Source organism: Triturus cristatus, chromosome 1_1, assembly GCF_964204655.1.
Source record: "Triturus cristatus chromosome 1_1, aTriCri1.1, whole genome shotgun sequence".
NCBI classification, from domain to species: domain Eukaryota; kingdom Metazoa; phylum Chordata; class Amphibia; order Caudata; family Salamandridae; genus Triturus; species Triturus cristatus.
The window spans coordinates 464004101-464024941 of NC_140579.1; the positions used below are offsets into that span (position 1 = coordinate 464004101).

Genomic DNA, 20841 nt, shown 5'->3' on the forward strand with positions numbered 1-20841 from the left:
GAATCGTCGTCGACGAGATCTTCGTCGACACCTCTCTTCGACGACGAAAGCTTCGTCGACGGCATCGTCGTCGATATGGTTTTCGACGCGGACTTCGTCGATGATGACTTCGTCGACAATCCCTCGACGACGGGCTTTTTTAACAGGATAGTAATCCTCGTTGACAGAATAGGAGAGGTAATGGACGTCATCGAGATGGTTTCCATCAATGAAGGAGTAGAAGAAGTGACAGAAATCGTCGACGGAGAGAAAGCCAGAGACTTTGAAAGGCTTTTACTCACAGTTTTAGAGTCCTTGACAGCAGAATCCTGAGGAGAGTGCGCTGATTCAGAGGAAATGATGGAACTCCTCTGAACAGAATCAGAAGTAGAATGGGAAGATTTATGGCGTTTCATCCCTTCACTGGAAGAGCTGTCATGCGATCTAGCTCTCTTGCTAGAAGTAGAGGCTCTGTCATCCTCCTCAGCCGAAGAGGATTTAAGCCACAACAGCACTCTCGTCTCCCTATTCCTAAGAGTCTTGGTAGGGAAGGTGCGGCACATTTTGCAATCTTTTCTTTGGGCCTACTACTACTACTAACACTTTTGGCACTACTTTTTATTTACCGTGGACTCCCGCCTCGGCGACGGGGAATGATTCAGGCATGTGAATCTATGAAAGATACCCCAATACTGGATAAGTCCTCATTAGACAGATTCGATGTAACCCATAGCTCATATGGGCCTGATTCGATGCTGAAAAATCTAAAGATCCTGTGGTACAAGGGGTATCGATACAGGGAATAATGGCAGGAGGAGGTAACGAAGTAAAAATCATACCATGGAATGGAATAAGATCATAAAATAGACAGAGGATGGTAATGGGATACCTAGAAGCTTCAAAAGCCCTAGTTTGTATTATAAAGGAAACCCATATAACAGCAGATGAGAATAGAGGGGTGTTCTCTAAATATAACTGGATAGAAAGCTATGTATCATCTAACCAATTAGAGTATACAAAAGGTGTTGCTATAATTGTTAGGAAAGGATCAGGAGTGGCTTTGATGGCCTCTAGCACTGACGATTCAGGAGGTGGCTGATGGCCACACTTAAATGTTTAGGCATAGAGTTTATATGTGTTGGATTCTATGGTCCAAATACGGACGACCCCCAATATCTAGTGGATCTGCATCTGAGGTTGGTAGAGAAATCATCTCCTATAGTGATAGGAGGAGATTTCAATACACTGTTAGATCCAATAGTGGATAGATCAACGAGCAGGAGGGGGGTCCAGGCCCAAGCACCGAAAACAAGGCAGGCCCTTAAACAGATGCTTCTAGAGCTGGGAATGGTGGACGCCTGGAGACATCTAATGAAGGGAAAAAGGGCTTATACCTTCCACAGTAAGAAGTATCATTCTTTTTCCCAGTTAGATTATATTCTGGTTGATAGAGAATGGGCAGGGAAAAAAAAAGGAGGTCCATATAGCCCCTGGACATATTTCGGACCATAGTATGGTTAGCATTACACTGGGTGAGATCAGTGCATGGAAATGTGGTAGATGGACATTGAAGAGAGCAATTCTATCAGATCCAAGAGCTGCTGCCACACTGAAGGAGAAAACGGTGGAATTATTTTCTATTAATGCTAACTCTGCATCAATTGGTGTCGTTTGGGACACCTATAAGGCCTATATCAGAGGGGTATTGCAAAACCTGGCCTCATATAAGAATAAAGAGGAACGAGCTGAATTACAAAAATTGGAGGAAGAGATAGGGATTTTGGAAGGGAGGGTGCAGCAAGATGCATATTGTGAGGACGAGACAGCAAAAAAGCTGGATGAAGCTAGATTGTGCTATAGGATGAAACTGGATACAAAGAGCAGGGAAAGATGGGAGGCAAGTTGTAAGCAGCCCTTTGAGTACGGAGAAAAAGCAGGAGCTCTCTTAGCCTGGAAGGCGAGGGCAGACTGGGAAAGAAATCACATCATAGAGATGGTCATAACTCCTCAGGGGGATGTATCTAACAAAGATTGGTAACACTTCTCAGAACTCTACTGAGAGTCAGAAAGACCAGATGCAGAGGCCCTAAAGAGCTGGCTGAGTAATATCGGTCTCCCGGTCTTAACAGCAAAAGAGAGAGATAGGATGAATTCCACGATCTCTGAGGTGGAAATAAGAGAACAATTAAAGCATATGAAGAACGGTAAGGTGGCAGACCCCGACTCAGTTCCGGCTGAGGTTTACAAGTTGATATTAGAAGAGATAGCCCCAGAAATGACGTCCCTTTTCAATGCTATATATAAGGAGGAGGAGAAAATTCCAAATTCCTGGAATGAGGCTATTATGTTAATTTTAAAACCAGCTAAGGATCCGAAAAACCCTGATTCGTATCGTCCTATCTCCTTATTAAATGTTGATCTAAAAATATATACTGCTATATTGGCGGGGAGATTGGCCAAGGTGGCAACACAATTGATACATCCCGACCAGAAAGGGTTTGTCCCCAGGAGACAGATACAAGATCTAACAATTTCATTAATAGGAACTATTGATTTAGCGGTTGAAAGATCAATCCCGTTGGCGGTGATCAGAATAAACGCCGCCAAAGCTTTTGATCGGGTTTGCTGTTCATTCTTGTGGGCCGTTCTAGACACAATGGGATTTAGCTCTAATTTTATCCGGGCAGTCCAAATGCTATATGAGAAACCCACAGCTAAAATTCTGCTGAATGGGGTTTTAACTAGAGGATTCAAAATTAGGAGGGGGACGAGACAGGGTTGCCCCCTGTCCCCCCTTCGTGTCGATATATATATGGAACCACTCGCACACAAATTAAGGATAGATAAGTTCATTCCCATCAACCAACTTCCGACTCGTAGTAAAATAGCATTATATGCAGACGATTTTGCAGTTTACACTTCTGATCCCACAAAACACTTTCAAGAATAGAACATCTGACTGCTGAATTTGGCCTATTTTCAGGATATCTTGATAACTTAGTGAAAACAGAGGTACTGTGTTGGAATATGGATGGATGGGGAGGTAGAGTCTGTCCTGAAATTAAATATTTGGGGATAATAATTGTTGAGAAGATAAGACGAGATCCCCCTAAATTTGGGGCGTGTTATGAAGGAAGTAGACAGGAATTTAGCCAGGTGGAAAAACCTACCACTGTCTATATATGGGAGGATTAATTTGATCAAAATGTCAGTCCTACCAAAACTAACTTACCTTTTTAACTGTATACCACTTAGTTTTCCCAAAGAGGAAATTACAAAAATCCAAGGGAAGATTTCCAGATTTATTTGGGCTTCCCCGGGGATACGGTTGCCCTGGAAAAAACTCAGAAGATGCCTTAAAAAAGAGGGGACTCGCATTACCAGATATCAGGCTTTACTGTATAGCCTTTCAATGGGAGAACTTCTGTATGTTGGTGGGAGAACCTGAGAACACTACATGGGGCACAATCTGAAAGCAGCATTAAGTCTCTGGTTGGCAGTGAGACGAATTCTTAAGATCTGCTACTTTTCCGAGTTTGCCCCAATATGGAAATCCCCAGGGACAGCGGAATGCCTGAAGAATGCTCTGAGCCTACCATTAAAGCAGGCAGGAGTTAAAAAATGGGGTGACTTAATAATAGTAGGTGCTTTGGTCCCATGGGAAGTTTTGAGCCGGGGGGCGTGGGTGGCGACCGAAGGGAATGGACGCTTGCTGAAGCAGCTCCGTGCCCTCGCCGCATTATCCGGCCCTAATATCCGCCCAAAGCTACGGAGATTTCCCCAAGCCACCGGGGATCTCTCCTGGATCCAGTCTAAGTCCACAGATCGGCCCGCAAGGTCGGGACAACCCTCTTAATCCGGAGGCGGGTGCTCGCTCTGCTGGGCTCCGGAGAATCCAAGATGGCGGTCGGGATGCAGTCCCGGGGCTAGACCCGTAGACCCCTGCCATCGGGTCTCGGGGGCGAGATTCCTGGACTGCGGAGGATCTCGACGCTTGCCGGGGGGCCCCTGTGAGTCGAGGTGAAGGAGCAGAGGAACGGGAGCGGTGCTGGGCGGCTCGAGAGGGCGCCGCGGCTGAGGCGCGTTTGCCGAGTTTTCCGGCCGGAGGAGCGCCCACATGAGGTCCTCGACTTCTGGGCCTACCGGCCGGACATCGAATTTATACAGTCTCCCCCGTGTGGATGTCCCTTGGCGGTCGCAACACAGCAGAGGTGAGGAGGAGCAGTCTGGGGGCTGGCGACGTGTGGATAATAGATCGGCCATCGGCTGGGGGGCAGTTGTGGCGATTCAACCAAGACTGGTTGAATCCCTTGGCCCCTAAACACAAGGCGACACCATTTTGCAGTCTCCATCGTGTGGGTGTCCCCTGGTGGCCACAGCAAGGCAGGAGTGAGGAGGTGCTGCCTGGGGGCTGGTGAAACAGACAGCAAATCGGCTGAAAGGTGGATGCGGCGCAGCGGTCGGCTCCCGCCTGTGTGAGGTCCCTAATTAACGGCCTGTCTTGCGAGATTGGCGCGCACTCCCCCCATGATTGATTGACTCTTGCGGCTCCAAAAAACGAGGCGCTACAGCCGAGGAAAGTAAAGTGGCCCAAGTTGGGGCACGGGGGCGACATTTATACAGACGCAAGTGGCCATAGACAGGAGGAAAGGGGGACATCCACTCAATCCAGGCAGACTCCAGAACATAGGCCATCTCCTCATCTCGGACCGCAAAGGGCTCTGGATTAAAGAACCACGCGACTGGGGTGGAAGGGGCTCCTCCCCATCACATCCAATCAGGAGCGGTGCCAGCATATAAATGTTTGGAGAGATCCGGATGTGGAGACAGTGAGGACCATCATACAGAGACGTGGAAGTGAGGGCGTTGAACCTTTCTACACCAGACCCTACGGGTGACTTCCCGACAGAGAAACAGCCTCCCTAGCTCTGGCCAAACAGATCCACCTAGAAAACCGACAGTCCGGTGGGGGTACAATTCTTCCCCTGCGCAGGCGGTGGCCATTACAGGTGTGTTTCCATTTAACTCTGCCCCTAAATCATTACTGATGGCCACGAACAGGGGGCTAAAATCTAATGCACAAAAACAACTCGCTAAGTTTGCCTGGAACAAGCAAGGGGAAAACAGCGGGATGGCATCAGAGGGAGACCCTAGGTCCTCACAGTCTCTTCCCCAGGTCAAAACTCTCACCTTGGAAGATGTTATGGAGGCTATAGCCGGGGTGCGGACATTCTTAGAAACGCGAATTGATTCAGTCAATATAGAAGTCTCCCTTCTACGTGCAGATCTCAGAAAGATGGACTCTAAAGTTAAAGATGTGGAGATCAAAACGTCAGCCCTCATGTCCGACACCTCTGCTCTTCAACAACAAGTGGCCCAGCTCAGAGACCAACAAAAGAAAATGGGTGAACTCTTAGACGATTATGAAGGGAGGGCAAGACGGAATAACATCCATATTTTGGGGGTCCCGGAGAGTTGGAAGGGCCAGCAGTGGACCTTTTTGTAAAAGACCTAATACTTAATAAACTTCAGCCCAAGCGCCTCTCCAGTTATTTTTCCATCGAAAGGGCCCATAGAGTCCCCGGGGGTCGTCCCAAGCCCGGGGCTCATCCAAGGCCCATAATTGCAAGGGTATTTAACTTTCGGGACAGAGACGTGATTTTGCAAACGGCACGTGCTGGACCCCCAATGAAACCCGAAGATGCGCTTATCACCTTTTTTCCGGACTTCACCGTTAGAGTTCAGGCACGACGGCGCAGTTTCTTTGAAGTCAAAAAGGCCCTAAGGGACAAGAACATAAAATACTCGATGCTCTTCCCTGCTAAACTAAGGGTGGAAGCAGATGGTAAGGCGTGGTTTTTTCTGTCTCCAGAGGAATCCTGGGACTGGATAGAGGGATGGCGTCGAGTGGGGAGACGAACGGATAGCAGAAGAACTGGTGGCCCCACTAACAACCAGCGGGCCCCTCCAACAACGAAGGAACGTCATCCCGGGGGCGAAGTCGACGAGGCACATTGACTTCGGCAGGTAGAACCTAGAGGACCCATCCCCCCATGGTCTCTGGTCACTGAAGCAGCTGATCTAGGGTCTTTTTTTCTTAATGTGCCAAATCCCGAGGTGGCCGTGACTTTCCTACCTGCACAGGTTTGTGCTCCTGACAACTCTTGCACACGCACCAAGGCTAAAGATATACCCTGGAACATGGAAGAAGTCTGGCCTACTATAAATAAAGTTTGAATATACTATGATACTATCACATTGGTAAGGCGAGGGACGGAGGTGGCTAACCAGGTACCCCGCAAATGGTTGGGTGGGCGACAGGCACTCTGCCTTGTTGGGGAGTGGATAGTTCGAAATCCACAGGCAGGGGGGCAGGGAGGGGAGTTTTGGGAGGGGGCGAAGAGGGGAGAGGTGGTTGTTACAGTTAGAGTTTTCTTTTTGAGCAGAGCATCCCATAGAGTAGGGTTTCGTTGGCCTCAGAGGTCCCGGGACGGTGCTTGTGGCCTTCTGGGACAGACGAGTCAGACTTCCACTACACTAACAACATATGTGTCTTCCGCTCTCCCACGAGGTGCCGCTGGGGGGGTGTCGCTGCCACCACTAGGTTTGTCCAGATCGATTCCTTCTAAACCTCACATATGACAGACTCCCTGGAAAGAACACTATGGATCATGATGTGTAATGAAAATGGACTGGGTAGTAAAATAAAGAGAGGGGTGGTCCTGCAATATCTTAAAAGACATTCACCGGACCTGGTCTTATTGCAGGAAAAACATCTGGTTGGGAATAGTTGCAAAGCTCTCCATCGCTGGGGCTACAAACTCATGGTACATGCTGGGTTCACATCTGGGTCCAGAGGTACGGGCATTCTCATTAGGAAAAACTTGGTGCTTACACCCACTAACACTGGGGCTGACCCCCAGGGACAAATTGCAGTTCTGGAGGCAATCTGGGAAGGCAAACCACTGAATATAATTTTGGCCTATCTCCCACCAGCGCTGGGAAAGCTGGCCCTGCGGGATCTGGGTAAGGTGCTGGTTGATCTCCCCCAGGGCACTCTTATACTGGGAGGTGACTTTAACATGACGATGGACGATGTGCTCGACAGGCACCCTCAGCGACTATCCCCCCGCCATAGGACTGGACTCGCTGACTTTGCTCACACAATGGAACTGGAGGACTTATGGCTACTGTTGAACCCAGGCGCATCCCACTTCACACACTATTCCAATGCCCATAATAGCATGTATCGCATTGATTATTTCCTCACCTCCTCCGTGGATATTGGCCACTTTCAACATCTCATGGGACTCCCACGGGGTATCTCTGACCACTCCCCGCTTAGCATCGAGCTCACCTATCGCCAGCGGGTCACTCGAGGCCCCATAATCTTTAGCCCGTGGCTTCTCAAAATTCCAGACATCAGAGAAGATCTGGCTGAACATACAGAACACTATTTCACTGAAAATGTGGGATCGGTGGACTCAGCTAACACACTATGGGAGGCGTACAAAGCAGTCATCAAGGGGCGGGCTCTGGCCTTCAAGGTCTGATACCTCCGTAATCATAATGAGCAGTTGGTTCAGTTGGAAAGTGATTTGCTCCTCATTGAGTGTGAACACAATACAGCTCCCACTGACGATACGGCCCATAGGCTCAAGATTAAACAATTAGAATACAAAGCTATGGCACGGGAGAAGGCCCAAACGAGACTGCTTCAGACTCGTCACAGGGTCTACGAGCTTGGAGATAGAGCCGGCAAGATGCTGGCATGGCTGGAAAGACGTGATCAAGGAGCTAGATGGGTCCCGATACTCTCGAGGGCGGATGACAGGCAAATATTAGATCCTCAGAACATCGCGGAAACATTCGCGGATCACCTGGAGGTGTACGCCTCTAGAACAGAATACACCTCAGAGGACTCTCGCCAGCTCCAGGAGGAGATGACTTTGCCCACGCTTGCAGACGCAGATAAAGCAGCCCTAAAATATGTTTGAGGAGAGTCGAGAAAAAGGGTTCTGCCCCTAGATCAAAGACTGGCCTCCATAGTGGTCCTCCACAAACCGGGCAAACCTGCGACCGAGTGTAGCTCCTACAGACCTATCTCATTGATTAGTGCTGAGACCAAGGTCTTAGCCAAACTTCTCGCGACCCGACTACTCACAGTCCTCCCCTCTTTGGTCCACGAGGACCAATCGGGTTTTATACCGGGTCGAGATACCGCCTTGAATATTCGCCGGGTCCACAATGTCCTGGGGCGGCAGCCTTATTTGCAGGAAGACGCGGTGGTGCTGTCTCTTGACGCCACCATGGCGTTTGATTCGATTGAATGGCCCTATCTTTGAGGTACTGACTAGATTCGGATTTGGCCCGAGATTTCGACAGTGGGTGGCCCTGTTGTATACGGATTTGCTGGGACAGGTCAGAGTGAACAACCATACATCACGCTCATTCACACTGCGAAGAGGGACCAGGCAAGGTTGCCCCCTGTCCCCACTACTGTTTGCGCTAACCTTAGAACCGCTAGCCCACTGGATACGTCGAGACGCCTCTATTCGAGGATTAAAGTGGAGCGAGGATAAAATCTCATTATATGCAGATGACATCCTTATTTATTTAGCTTCCCCTCAAGCATCCATAAATAGCTTGCTAAATGTCATTACTAATTTCTGCAAATATGCCGGCTACTCCATTAGTTGGTCCAAGTCGGTCTTATATGTATTGCATGGCCCCCCACCCCAACAGCCTCGTGGTCACACCATCAAACTGGCCTCGGAGGGCTTTAAGTACCTCGGCATTTTTATCATACCAAATCCTAAATTGTTCTATAAACACAATCTTTTGGGCCCTCTCAAAAGACTACAAGAAGATGTTACGCACTGAGGTCCTTGCCCCTGTCCCTCCTCGGCAGAGCGGCCTGATTTAAAATGCTAGCGCTTCCTAGATTCTTATATGTACTCCAAAATTGCCCCTTCACAATCGCAGACTCCTATTTTAACACCCTAGAAGGGGAACTCCGTCTCTTGCTCTGGAATGGGAAGGCGCCTCATATTGCTCTCCAAAAGCTTACAAACGGGTGGTATGAGGGGGGATTTGCTCTTCCAGATTTACGTCTCTACTATTGGGCCTCTCAACTGGTGGCCATAAATCAATGGCTCTACGGATCCCCTACCAACCCAGCCTTTCACCTTGAACACTATCAGAGGGGCCATGAAGGGTATTTGGGCGCACTTTACAGCAAGACCCGGAAAAAACGCTATCTAGGACCAATGGCACAGAGGGTAGCCATTTGGCACAGGGCTAATAAACGTTTGGGGTGGGCCAACAAATTTACAAAAGCTACGCCGCTGTGGTCCTCGCAGAGGTTGGACTCTCTTTGCTTCCACGCGGGATTTGACAAATGGGACATCATTGGCATCACCACGTTGGGAGATTTAGTACGCAAGGGGAAACTTCTCACCTTTTCAGACCTGCAACAGAAGTATGCTCTCGCACAAGGTGAGATCTTCCGCTATCTACAGATTAGGCAAGCTATTCTCACACAAGTGCCAGACCTTCCTTCCCTCCCAGACTCATCTCCCATGGAGGACAGATTGCTTTCTGAACCGCTACTGAAGAAAGCCATATCCTGCACATACCGTAAACTTTGCAACAATCTGCCCGATTCTTTTCAGGCCCTGCGAGTCATTGGCAATACGACATTGGACAGTTGGATGATGAAGACTGGCAGACTGCGCTGATGTCCCCCAGGGAGACGGCGATAAGTCACTGCTTTCGCCTGATACAGTTAAAAATATTACATAGATCCTACATGTCCGGAGTCCTTCTGGCCAAGATCGGTAGACGCCTCGATGAAATGTGCGTAAGGGGATGTGGCCAGGCGGGTACCTTTTACCACATCCTTTGGGACTGTCCACACATACGGCCCCTGTGGGCTAGGGCCACCCAAAAAATGACTGATACACTGGGTAAACATATTTCGCTGTCACCTAGGTTGGGGCTCTTGAACAGTTGGGAGGCCACAGACTTAACGGACATAGAGCAGCAATGGGTGGCTTTGGGATGCCTGCTGGTGAAACGAGCAATTGCGATGCATTGGGGATCCAGAGTGCCGCCATTGACAGTCGGGTGGGTGGCAGAAATAAACTAAGAGGTTGCCCTAAGAAATGGGACAAGAAGTGGGGAAGATGGAACACCTTTAGAGGTGAAATATGTAGTTCTCCAAAAGAAGAAATGGCAATGGGAAGAGCCCGGCTCGTGGACCCCCGGGTCGGTTGAAGCCTATTATATGCTAGTAGCAATTGTATAGCTTAAGTGATCCTTGAATGTCATTTTGATATTGTATTGATGATTTTAATTGATTACAAATAAGGGGGACAAAGGGGGCTATTTCCGCTCCCAGGGGAGTGGGAGGTCCAGTCAGGTAGAGTGCCCCGACAGTGAGACTACCAAAAAGAGTATTACCTGCTGTTCCTCAATTGAAGGAGAAAAATGGTGAATCAACAAGAAGGCTGGATTAGACTACATGCACAATGTGTGCGAAGTTGGTAATCCTTTTGTTGGATATTAATGCCCTCACACACCCTTTCAGGTGTCATGCTTCATCATCTGGGCTGCTCCTCGTCGGGCCGGCGGTGCAATGCCTAACGGGCTCCCTAAAAAGGGGCACTTTATCGGAGTTCTTCAATCCAACAGCCGTTTGGTGAAGTGCGGGTATGGGGGCCTGGTTGATGTAGATGTGGCCCTTTTTGAGGAGCAGCCCAGATGATGAAGCATGACACCTGAAAGGGTGTGTGAGGGCATTAATATCCAACAACAGGATTACCAACTTCGCACACATTGTGCATGTAGTCTAATCCAGCCCTCTTGTTGATTCACCATTTTTCTCCTTCAATTGAGGAACAGCAGGTAATACTCTTTTTGGTAGTCTCATTGATGATTTTAAGTCAATAAAAAAAAATATTTTTTTTTTAAAAAGACAGGCAGCAGGCTCTCAAGGTTTAAATACCTACAGCTTACTTCATGGGTTGCGACTGTAGGAGACGAAGTTGGTGGTAACTGGGACTTTGAAACCTTAATACAGGACCCTTGCCAGAAAGCCAAAGAAGTAGCAATATGGTACAGACACTTTTTGGGGGCAGAGGAGGAGAAAATGCAAGATTTATCCGAGGTCTGGACAGGGGTGCTGCAGGAGGGCAGTGTGAATTCTCTGTGGATTGACTCAGTTAAACTCCTATATGCCATTGTTACCCCAGCCAGTCTCAAACGTCAACATTTTTTTGTCATTCATAGGCTATATTGGACACCATATAGATTATTGAAATTTGTGCAACAGCCAGTGCAAAGATGTAAAAGGTGCAACCACCTCAAGGCAAATGATCTGCATGTCTTTTTTACATGTCCAGTGTTAAAGGATTTCTGGAGCTCTGTGGAAAACAATATAAGGACCATGCTGGGAGAAAATATACCTAACAGAAACTATGGTACTCCTAGGAGTGAACTATGTATCCCACTCCCATCCTTTAATATTTAAACAGCGGGGCCTACTGTTTTATTTAATTCTTCTGGCTAGGAGGGAAATATGCAAACATTGGTTAGACCCTCAACCACCCAATGTTATAACTTGGTTGAATGCGGTTAAATGGACATGTAGATTAGACATTAAAGGTGACAAAAGTTTATCGGCAGAAGTGTGGGAGCCCTTTTTCAATTGGTTGGATTGAAAGTTAATCATCGGTAACAAATTCGGAAAAACTAGTCTAATGATTACATCAAGCCATGGATTAGGGGCGGTATGGAGGCTGTGCCACTTCCCCCCTTTTAAGAAGGACAGTTTGGGTGCCGTGGAAGGCGCTGTACGTAACTGCTTGGAGCATAGAAGGATCGAGGGTGTTTTTCCCCCAAATCGGCCCAGTTTGCAGTAACCATGGTGTTATGAGGACAAAAATAAAATGTTTAAAAATGTATTTATTTTTTAAAAAAGGAATGCTGCTGCAAAAAGTTCTTACCAAGTTCAACAAAGATTGGCATGATATGGTTTGTATTTGCAGTGATTCAGCTACGTATACGAAAAAGTTTGGTGATGACCTGTAAAAATCGATACAGGGAAGCTGAAGTGCGTCCCTGTATGAAAACTTGATAAATGGTATGCTGGAAGCATCTTTACAATATTCACAGTTATTGAAGAATGCTACCGACTTTGTAGTCCAATCTGGTGCACTGTTTCATTATGCGCAGGAACTAAAATGCAAATATTTCTCATTTTGTGCTTTGTGTGGCATCAAAGAAATAGTTATCCCAACTGTGCCATTTAGTCAGTGGTTCACTGTCCTAAAGGCCGTGAATGCTATATTATCAATGTGGGGACAGTTTACAACATTTTTGCTTAGCGATGATTCCAAAGGCAAGAAATGTGAGGATCTTCGGTGGCATATTAATAGCGGTGTGAAAAAAGCACACTGTACTGCATTCTAAGATTGTTACAGGAAAGCATGACTGCTGTAGTGGACATGATTAAACAACTAGAGTCTGAAAGTGTTCAGCGTAATTGGTGTAGATGTGAAACATCCCCTTAAGAGTAGGCTGGGTGACACTTTTAGTGACTTGGGCACTGCAACATGTTCCGTGTTAGAATGCTTGCCAGTAGGTAAGCAAAGAAATGTTGAGGAGCAATTCAGGAAATGTTATTTTACAATGCATGAGAAATGGCTTGCAATGATTCATAGAAATGTCCCTTCACCAACCATGACATTTGAAGTCTTTAAAGCCTCACTGTGGTACTTTGTACAAGGTCTAGATCTCTTGCGTAAAGAGGAATTTTCTCTGGTCTTTGAAAATTAATTCTTCATTTTTGACCGCTTCCTTAACTCTGTGGGCATATGCGCCCAGTTTGATGCATATGTCGCAGAACTTATCCCAAAGAATCACAATCTTCAGGTTTACCAATATGGCTTGAAAAACTATGTCAGCTAGCAAATTACTGGCTGTTTTGGCATCGCCTGTCGTGCTAATGTTGAGAAGCCCTTTTCACAGATAAAAGTTTACATGGGAAGGAAAGAGCGAGCGCGCATGACCAAAGACTCACTGAAGAAGTATTGCATGGTGTACTAAAATAAATTTGATTTATAAAAATGTATTTGGACCTCATATACAATGTACATACACTGTCAATATACCATGCACTATCAGTACAGAAAGCACTGGTGGTGCCCGGCGCAACAATGTTTGTGGACGCTCCTCCATCCATGGTGGAGGTGGTCACCACCTCCACCATGGATTCCCTCACGGAATCCATCACCACCTTTTAACAGTGCCCCTCAAGTCTCCATAGCCACTCTCTTTCAGATGCATTTAATTCGTTATATAGCGCGAGTGTAGGTGTCAGAGCAGTTTGCATCACACACACATTACACAGACAATAAACCATATGTGTGTAAATCAGTGTATAGATGTTATGTGAGCTTGAGGACCAGAAGGTGTAGGAATGACATATCATCCATACTGGTAGGCAGTATGGTTTAAGAGTGCTCGTTCTGGAGAAGCACACATTCTGAACTGAAAACGGATCACAGTTGGGGGTTCTCGTTAATAATAAGAATTAATTTCTTCCCAAACGTACCCTTTTGCAGCATTAATCTATGCTCTAATCTACACTTTGCAGTGTGCCTGTAGTTCTTTGATGACAGTTAATAATTCACTGTTCTACATTAGGATTTTAACTTAAACTGCAAGTAACAAAAGGATGTCGCTTAGAAAAGCAGTTACCCACTGACTTATTTACATTATATGCACTTTGTTATCTGCATGGTACTTTTTCTTTGCAGCAGACATAAAAATCCTCTGTGCTATTTTATTATCAGTCAACACTTCAATTAGATAAAACTCTGATCTCTCTCCAGGAAGATCATTCATCACTGGTGTTTTCATGACATTTTTATTGTTGCCCAGAAATTGCTGGGGGCACGGAACGTGGCAGCAGGTCCTTTTAAAAGGAAAATAAACCTGCAAACACGGTGCCCCCTGGAGTCAGCATCCAGTGCGGTTGCAGCAGTGGCCCTGCCCTAGAGCCAGCCCTGGCAGAAAGCAAGCCATAATAAAAGCAAAACATTCCATAAACACCAGAAAATCTGTTTGTTGTTTTCAATGGTGAATAATGTGTAACCACTGATCACCACTGGTTTTTGTTAAGGTATTGAAATGACTGGAAAACACACACATAAAAAACTGAATTTTATAAAAAATAGAAACTGAAAACAGAAAAGCCAAAATACACCCCATTTCCTCTAAATGAGCATTGCTTGTGAAAAGGTCATAAGGGTGTTCTTAAGAGCCTCATCTAATGGCACTATTAGCTCATAAGAAGTTGACTTGGTAAGGATAGTAGTTAACAATTTAGCCTTCGTTTCTACAGTAGATAACTTCAAATCCAACAATTCTGCTGCTCTTCGCACAAATACAGAGAAAAAGTCACTTTCTTCCATTGGTGGCCCAGCTGGAGATTCTAGTTCAGTCTATTGGGATGTATCTAGTCAACTGGCATTTTTGAAGGATAACCCATCATCACTACAGTATTTGGAAGGGGATATTTGGGGGGAGAGGCAGGGGTGGGGCGAGTGGGTGGGGAAATCAAGTCAGTTTGTACACCTTTTCGATAATGATCAAAGTCACAGGGAATAGTTTGCATACCTTGAATCACATCAAATTTGGATCCAAATAAGACCTCCAGCCTCTGACAGCAGTGGCATTTAGGCAGAGGTCAAGGATAAGAGTCTGGTTGCACCTTTGTCATTTCATAGGGTGACATAGGCATGGAGCCAGCCGACGATGGCTCTGGGTCAGATACCAGGATCAGGTCCTGGGCCACCACCAGCATAGTTGGCATAAGTGTCATACTGCTATGGGCCTTGGAACCACAGAGGATGAATGGACTGGTGTCGGAAATGGCAGAGGCACGTGTCCCGTACAGTCAACTGAAGCAGAAGGACTGCCCACTGAGACATTCAACTGTCTAGTACGGTCCTTTGAGGGACACACTTTCTCCTTCTAGCTTGATTTTGAGTGGCAAGCTTTAGTCAAATCTTGTTTAGCCTTCTTACACTTATGGAGTATCTTCAACTTACTAGAAACTTCGAGCGAGAATGGGAGTTGGTGCAGGACAGACTACTTGAACGGGAGAGCAAAGGGCTCAACAACATGAGGCCGGATCCCTTTTTTTTTGTCCACGACCTCTTCAAATGTTCATTGATACAGAGTTTCTCCACCCACTCTCAGATAGACAGAGGGCACATTTGTCACAGAACTTTAGTAATGACTGGATCCCTTTGCACTAAAAGCACAGGTGAGGATCAGTGAACTTCCTGCACTTATTACATGGCTTGAATCCTATCATTTTCAGGACAGACATTGTCCCAGACACAGTGTCTGTTACTTTTAAAGTCAACCAAAAACTGACAAATTGCGAGTGGAAAGAAATCAGGCAACATTAGGTGTAGCGCTTTTGTGACAGGTCATGACCTTCACTTCTGTCGCGGTATGGAGTTATTGTGGAGGCACTGGGCACCATCTACAACAGTGCAAGAGAACTACCGGAAAATTCTCTGGATCATGTTTGGCACATGGCAACTTAGAATTAAGGTGAAGAATCTCAAGTTAGAAGTATCTATCAGAAAGGCCCCTTATGACAAAGCCCTCAATATTTAAACATGTTCACATGGTAAAGAAGCAATACTAAGTTTGGTGAATTCAGGTCAAGAATTAGTGTGTGCACACGCTGCAAGAAGAGGACTGATTGCAAGTGGCGAGGAAAAGCAGTCAATTAAGTTGTACTCAAGAACACAATAAGCAGCTTTCTAAAATAAAAAGAAAAGCAGACATTGTTTATACAGTGTACTAGTCTTGCACGTGCACAAATGGAATCAAATAAGTGTGAACAAACAAGCAGTAGAACAGCCTTGCAAAAAGGATAGAAAAGCCAGGTTTAAGAGGAGTGTAAAGCAATTGAAGCTGAATTATACACACAAGCAGATGACCCAGGTCCTTTAAAAAAAAGTACCGAGAAAATGAGCTTCCTCTTACTTGATAAGGTTCTGGAAAGCATAACCATCTGTCCACTGTTCAGTGAAAGAGGCCCCGTGCCTGACCGTTGTGAAGTGTCCAAGTCGGAGGCGGTCTTGCATGCTCTTATCCCGGCATGCCATTTTTTCTTGTTTGGACTAGATAAACAACCAAACCCTAATTAGGAATTGTAATATCAATATTACAGTTGAAGCCACACCCAAAGTATTATAATAAAACCTATCTCCAGCAAGAAAGAACTCTATTAAACAAGGCTATCTTACACCAACTGCCGCTAATGCAGTACAGCAAGCTCACAACTTCAAAGATAAGACATTAAAGCACACCAATCTTTGTGCTGGAAGTGAAAGAGTACTAGTACAGAATACAAACTTGCATTTAATTGTTAAAACGTTTGCACAAGGGTATTTTTGGTAGTCTAAACACAATATTGCTTTGGCATGTTATTCAGACATGCTACATTTTAAAGGCAAGCACTCTACTAACCATTATTAAAGCAGGTTCCTGCACATTCTATACTATAAGATAATTAAGTAATCTTGTTAGGACACGTAACATGGCTCTTAAAGGTTTGAAAGCATTGCAACTACCATCAAAGTTAAAAAAGTTGAATCATATAAAAGTTATAAATGGGAAGGCTAGGGCTAAGCTGTCGGCACCCTCAAAAGCAGAACCCTACAGCGGATTGGTGTTAAAAAGTGCTCTAGACTTGGGACGTTTTTAGAAGAAAAGGAGACCAGTTCATAGACCGGGAAGGAGGGAGGGTGAGGTGAGGAATCTGCAGTTAGAGTATCTACCAGAAAAAGCATTACCTAAGGAAAGTAACTCATAGATCTGATAGATACTTCTGACTGCAGATTCCTCACACTTTAATAGATAATAAAGAAGTACTTCCCAGGAGGTGGGTCTGTAAACTTGCTCACACCAAAATGTCCTGCAGTACCGAGGGCAAATGACCTTTTTGGACCGGTCTGTTCAGACAGTAATGTGTGAAGCGACGCCCAACTACAGCCTGGCAAATGTCCAGAACTTTTCCACTTGCTTGCCAATGATTTAGATCTGATGGAATGAGCCTAAAGGCCTTTTGGTTTGAAGATGCTTCTAAGTCAGTGCTCAGCAGATTTTGATGCAGAGAACGATCCAGCAGATTGGTCAGCACTGCTCTACCCTTTTTTGCTCCAGCAAGTCAACAAAGAGCTGATCGTCCACACAATCATTCCTGGTACAATCAATATAGCAGAACTCTTGAGAGCTAGTCAATGTAGTCTCTCCTCCATAGTGTGGCAAGGTGGAGCGGAGAAAGCTGGCCAAGACCAAGTTGTCTGCAAAGAATGACGTGTCGGGTTTGCACAGAGGACTTGCAGCTCACTCATCTGCCGCACTGATGTTATGAAGATGAGGAAAACTCCCTTTAGAGTGAGACGCCACAACGAACAGCAATGCAGCAGCTCAAAGAGAGTACATATTTGGATTGTGAGGACTAAGTTTACGTCCCCCTAAGGCATAATTAAATGAATGGGTGGAAACATATGCTGCAAACCTTTCAAAACATGCATCACAACAGGTGACAAATAAAGAGGGCTGCTCCAGCACCCGCAAAAAAGTCTAGAGAGCTGAAAAATAACCTTTAACTGTGCCCAAAGCTAGTCCTTGCTGAACTAGACCCAACTAGGTTATCTGCCTAGCATTGCACTAAGCCACAAACTTGTCCCAATGGCAGACAAGCTGATTTTTTGAAGGGATGTCTGAGTGCCTTTGTCCACTCTGGCGTTCATAGATCTCACCAGGTGGCTCATCACCAGGAAAATTCCTTGGTGCTCCAGGCCCTTCCAGACGTGCATCCTCACCCGATACAGAATTCACAACCCTAACCACCTTGCTTGTTGAGGTATACCATGGCAGTGAAGTTGACAATGAACATCTGCACCAACCTCCATTTGATGGATAACAGGTAAGCTTTCAAAGCATTGCAGTGTCGAAGAAGAATCCAGGCAACTGGCATCTTGTAGCACATATTGCTAGCTTTCCTAATTGCATAGTTAAGCACACTCATCGCCTTCTCCATAACATGACTGTCAGAGTCGGTACTGAAAAGACTGAATAATCTGGGCTCTTTCTTGGGGCAAGGAGGCTGTATCCGAAGGGGTTGCTTGAAGGCTGTGGCCCAGGAAGCAGCCTTCAAAGAAATCATGGCAGTCATCTCAGAGTCAGAAAGCAACATAAATTGCATTTAATCATCTGCTTGCAGCATTAATTCTTGGAGGTGTGGTGTGAGTTATGATACCAGAACAAACATTCACACTGAAGCTGGTGCGGGACCCAAAATGGTCCCAGAGCTTCCAACTGGTGCCAAGGTCAGACTCGTCGACTGAGTTCCAGTCAGAGGTCCTCATTCCCTGGGGCCAAAGGGTCAGCATGCCAAAGAGGAACGTCACAGAATTCCTGAATTTGCTGCGGTGTAAAAGTCCCTGGACACACTGGTTGCACAGGGACAAGAGTTAATATCGGCACCAACAGAGATCGAGTTCAGGAGTGAGGTTGAGAGGCACGTTTACGCTCTCAGCCTTGTCAAGACTTCGAGAATGGTGAGAAGGGGCAGAGTATCACTTGGACTTATTTTTTTTTTTAAACTTACACCCAATGACTTCAACCACAATGAATATCTGTTGAGGGCATGAAGTCAGGAACAGGATCAGGACCTTCCCTCTGTATTCACCCGTTCACAGCGTGGAGTCATCTGGGGTTTGGCAATATATAGCTTTGTCTCACGGCTACGGTTGGCCTTCTGATTCATCAGAGCACAATCACTACAGGCCTTGGATGTGTTGTTTGACCCCTAGCAACTAAGTAAAATCTGGTGGGGATCTGACACATTTGCTTGCAACAGACCCTACAAGGTTTCAAACCTGCGGTTTAAAGGAGCAACTGTCCTTTGCACGCTAGAATTCTCAGGTAAATTCTGAAGTTTGTAGAATTTTGCCTCGTGAGAGACAAGGGGTCGCTCCAGATCCGTGTCAGGTGGCACAGAAAGAAAGGGACCGCCGTCACCGAGCTTGATTTTGCTTAAATGTGATTCTGCACATCACTTCCAAATAACGCTAGTGTGGATCCACATGAAGCCACCTACCGGCCCACAGGGGTACTGGTTGAAAGTTTCCAGATCCAGTCTGTCGCCTAGGAGTTTATTCGAAAGGTGAGGAATATGCGGTTACACGTATCTATTAGAAATATTAGGTTGCTAAGTGTTCCTGGTAATCTGGTGCGCTTGTTAATTACCTATTTATGCGAGTTTGGTAACTTGGTCATTTTTGCTTTTCAATTAGTTTCCTTTTTTTTCTACTGAGAAGAAAAAAAAATATGGTAGTTGGGGATAGTTGCCAGCTGTTATGAGATGCATGGGTTCAGATTACCATAAATTGTTACAGAAGCAGTGCTTTAGGCTTCAAGAATCCTTTGTGTGGGCCTTGCGCTTCATTGGCAAACAGACTTAAGATTCTCAGTATGGGGGCAGCCTGATTGCACAGAGAATGACAAATTTAGGTGGTGACAGGAAGGAAACTGTGCATAAGGATAAGGGTTTTATAAAAGACCCACTACGTGAAGACCTGTTGTGTATGGACATGATCCGTAATCCGAGAAGTGCCGATTGATGGCACTTGAGTCATGTTAGTGAACTTAGCAAGGCCTCTGGAGAGTGAGGCAAGAGTTGTAACAAGACGGAATGTTAACAATTAATTATTGGGAATCACCTCCGGAAGGACCAGGTGAGCCTGGAGGGTTGAGTGCAGGCCACAGAGAGAGGCAAGCCCGCCTAGTGGTGGATCAGCGAAGATGGGGCCGCAGGAACAAGGAGTGGCCCTCTGAAGGTGACCCAGAAGCAGGAGGCGCCAGGGCAGCCGAGACGCTAGTTGGCTGCCTCGGGTGAAACAGCGGGGAATGACACATAGGAACCTGAGCAAGACAGGTGCGGCTGCCTGGGCTCGAGAGACAAGCCGCTGAGGAGAAGGTGCAGCCGGGGGCCATGCTGCATAAGTCCACTGGGTGCCCCGCGCTCAGAGCGCTCACCTGCAGAAAGCGGACAGCTTGAGGTCCTGGTCTCAACTGCTGATTGGCATTAAGAGGGATCCCTGTTCTGGGCAAACCAGAAATTCCTGGAGGGATCCACTACACACTGCAGAAGCAACTAAGACCAATTTATGCAGCCCACTGAAGCTGCCCCGGAGATTAAGGTGCAAGAGATGCCAGAGGGACTGTAGAGGCACAAGACTGTCACCCAAGGACAAGTAGTGGGGCCTGTACGGACAAAGAGTGGCCTGCAGGACCTGCCCTGGTTAGGAAGTTGGCGGGTGGTTGCCTGGTCACAAGAGACCTGCTGCTGCGATTAGGTGTGCCTGGGGGAATGCTAGAAGGACCTAGCTAGAGTACAAAGCTTGGGGGGCGAGCCTCAGTGACAGTGGGTGGCCCAAGGCACAGGATTCTGTATTATCCAGCTGTCAACACTGGATCAGTCCACAGAGCAGACGGCCCTTTGATTTGAATGGTGGCACTCTCCCCTCACCCCCCCCCCCCTCACCCACAATGAATGCCTGATAACCCCTAAAGAGCAAACCATAGGCAACAATCCTGCCAGGAGAGACGGACCACTAGGATTCACCTGGAATCACTCCGGGGTTGGCATTCAATGTGACATTGTTTCACTGGGACAGTAGTACAGTATACTAAACAAGACGGTGGCTGATTGGTCACGCTATCGGGGACTGGATAGCCCACATTCTTAACGAAAAAAAC

The 20841-nt window shown here is 46.5% G+C and overlaps 1 protein-coding gene across 1 annotated transcript in view; it reads right to left on the bottom strand.

The window, feature by feature from the left end:
- Positions 1–20841, bottom strand: part of LOC146870428 (uncharacterized) — a 407076-nt gene that overhangs the window by 142516 nt on the left and 243719 nt on the right. Inside the window, exon 4 of the mRNA XM_085599673.1 lies at positions 16054–16190. Within this exon, the coding sequence (XP_085455799.1) occupies positions 16054–16190 (137 nt within the window). The remainder of the gene's footprint in view (positions 1–16053; positions 16191–20841) is intronic.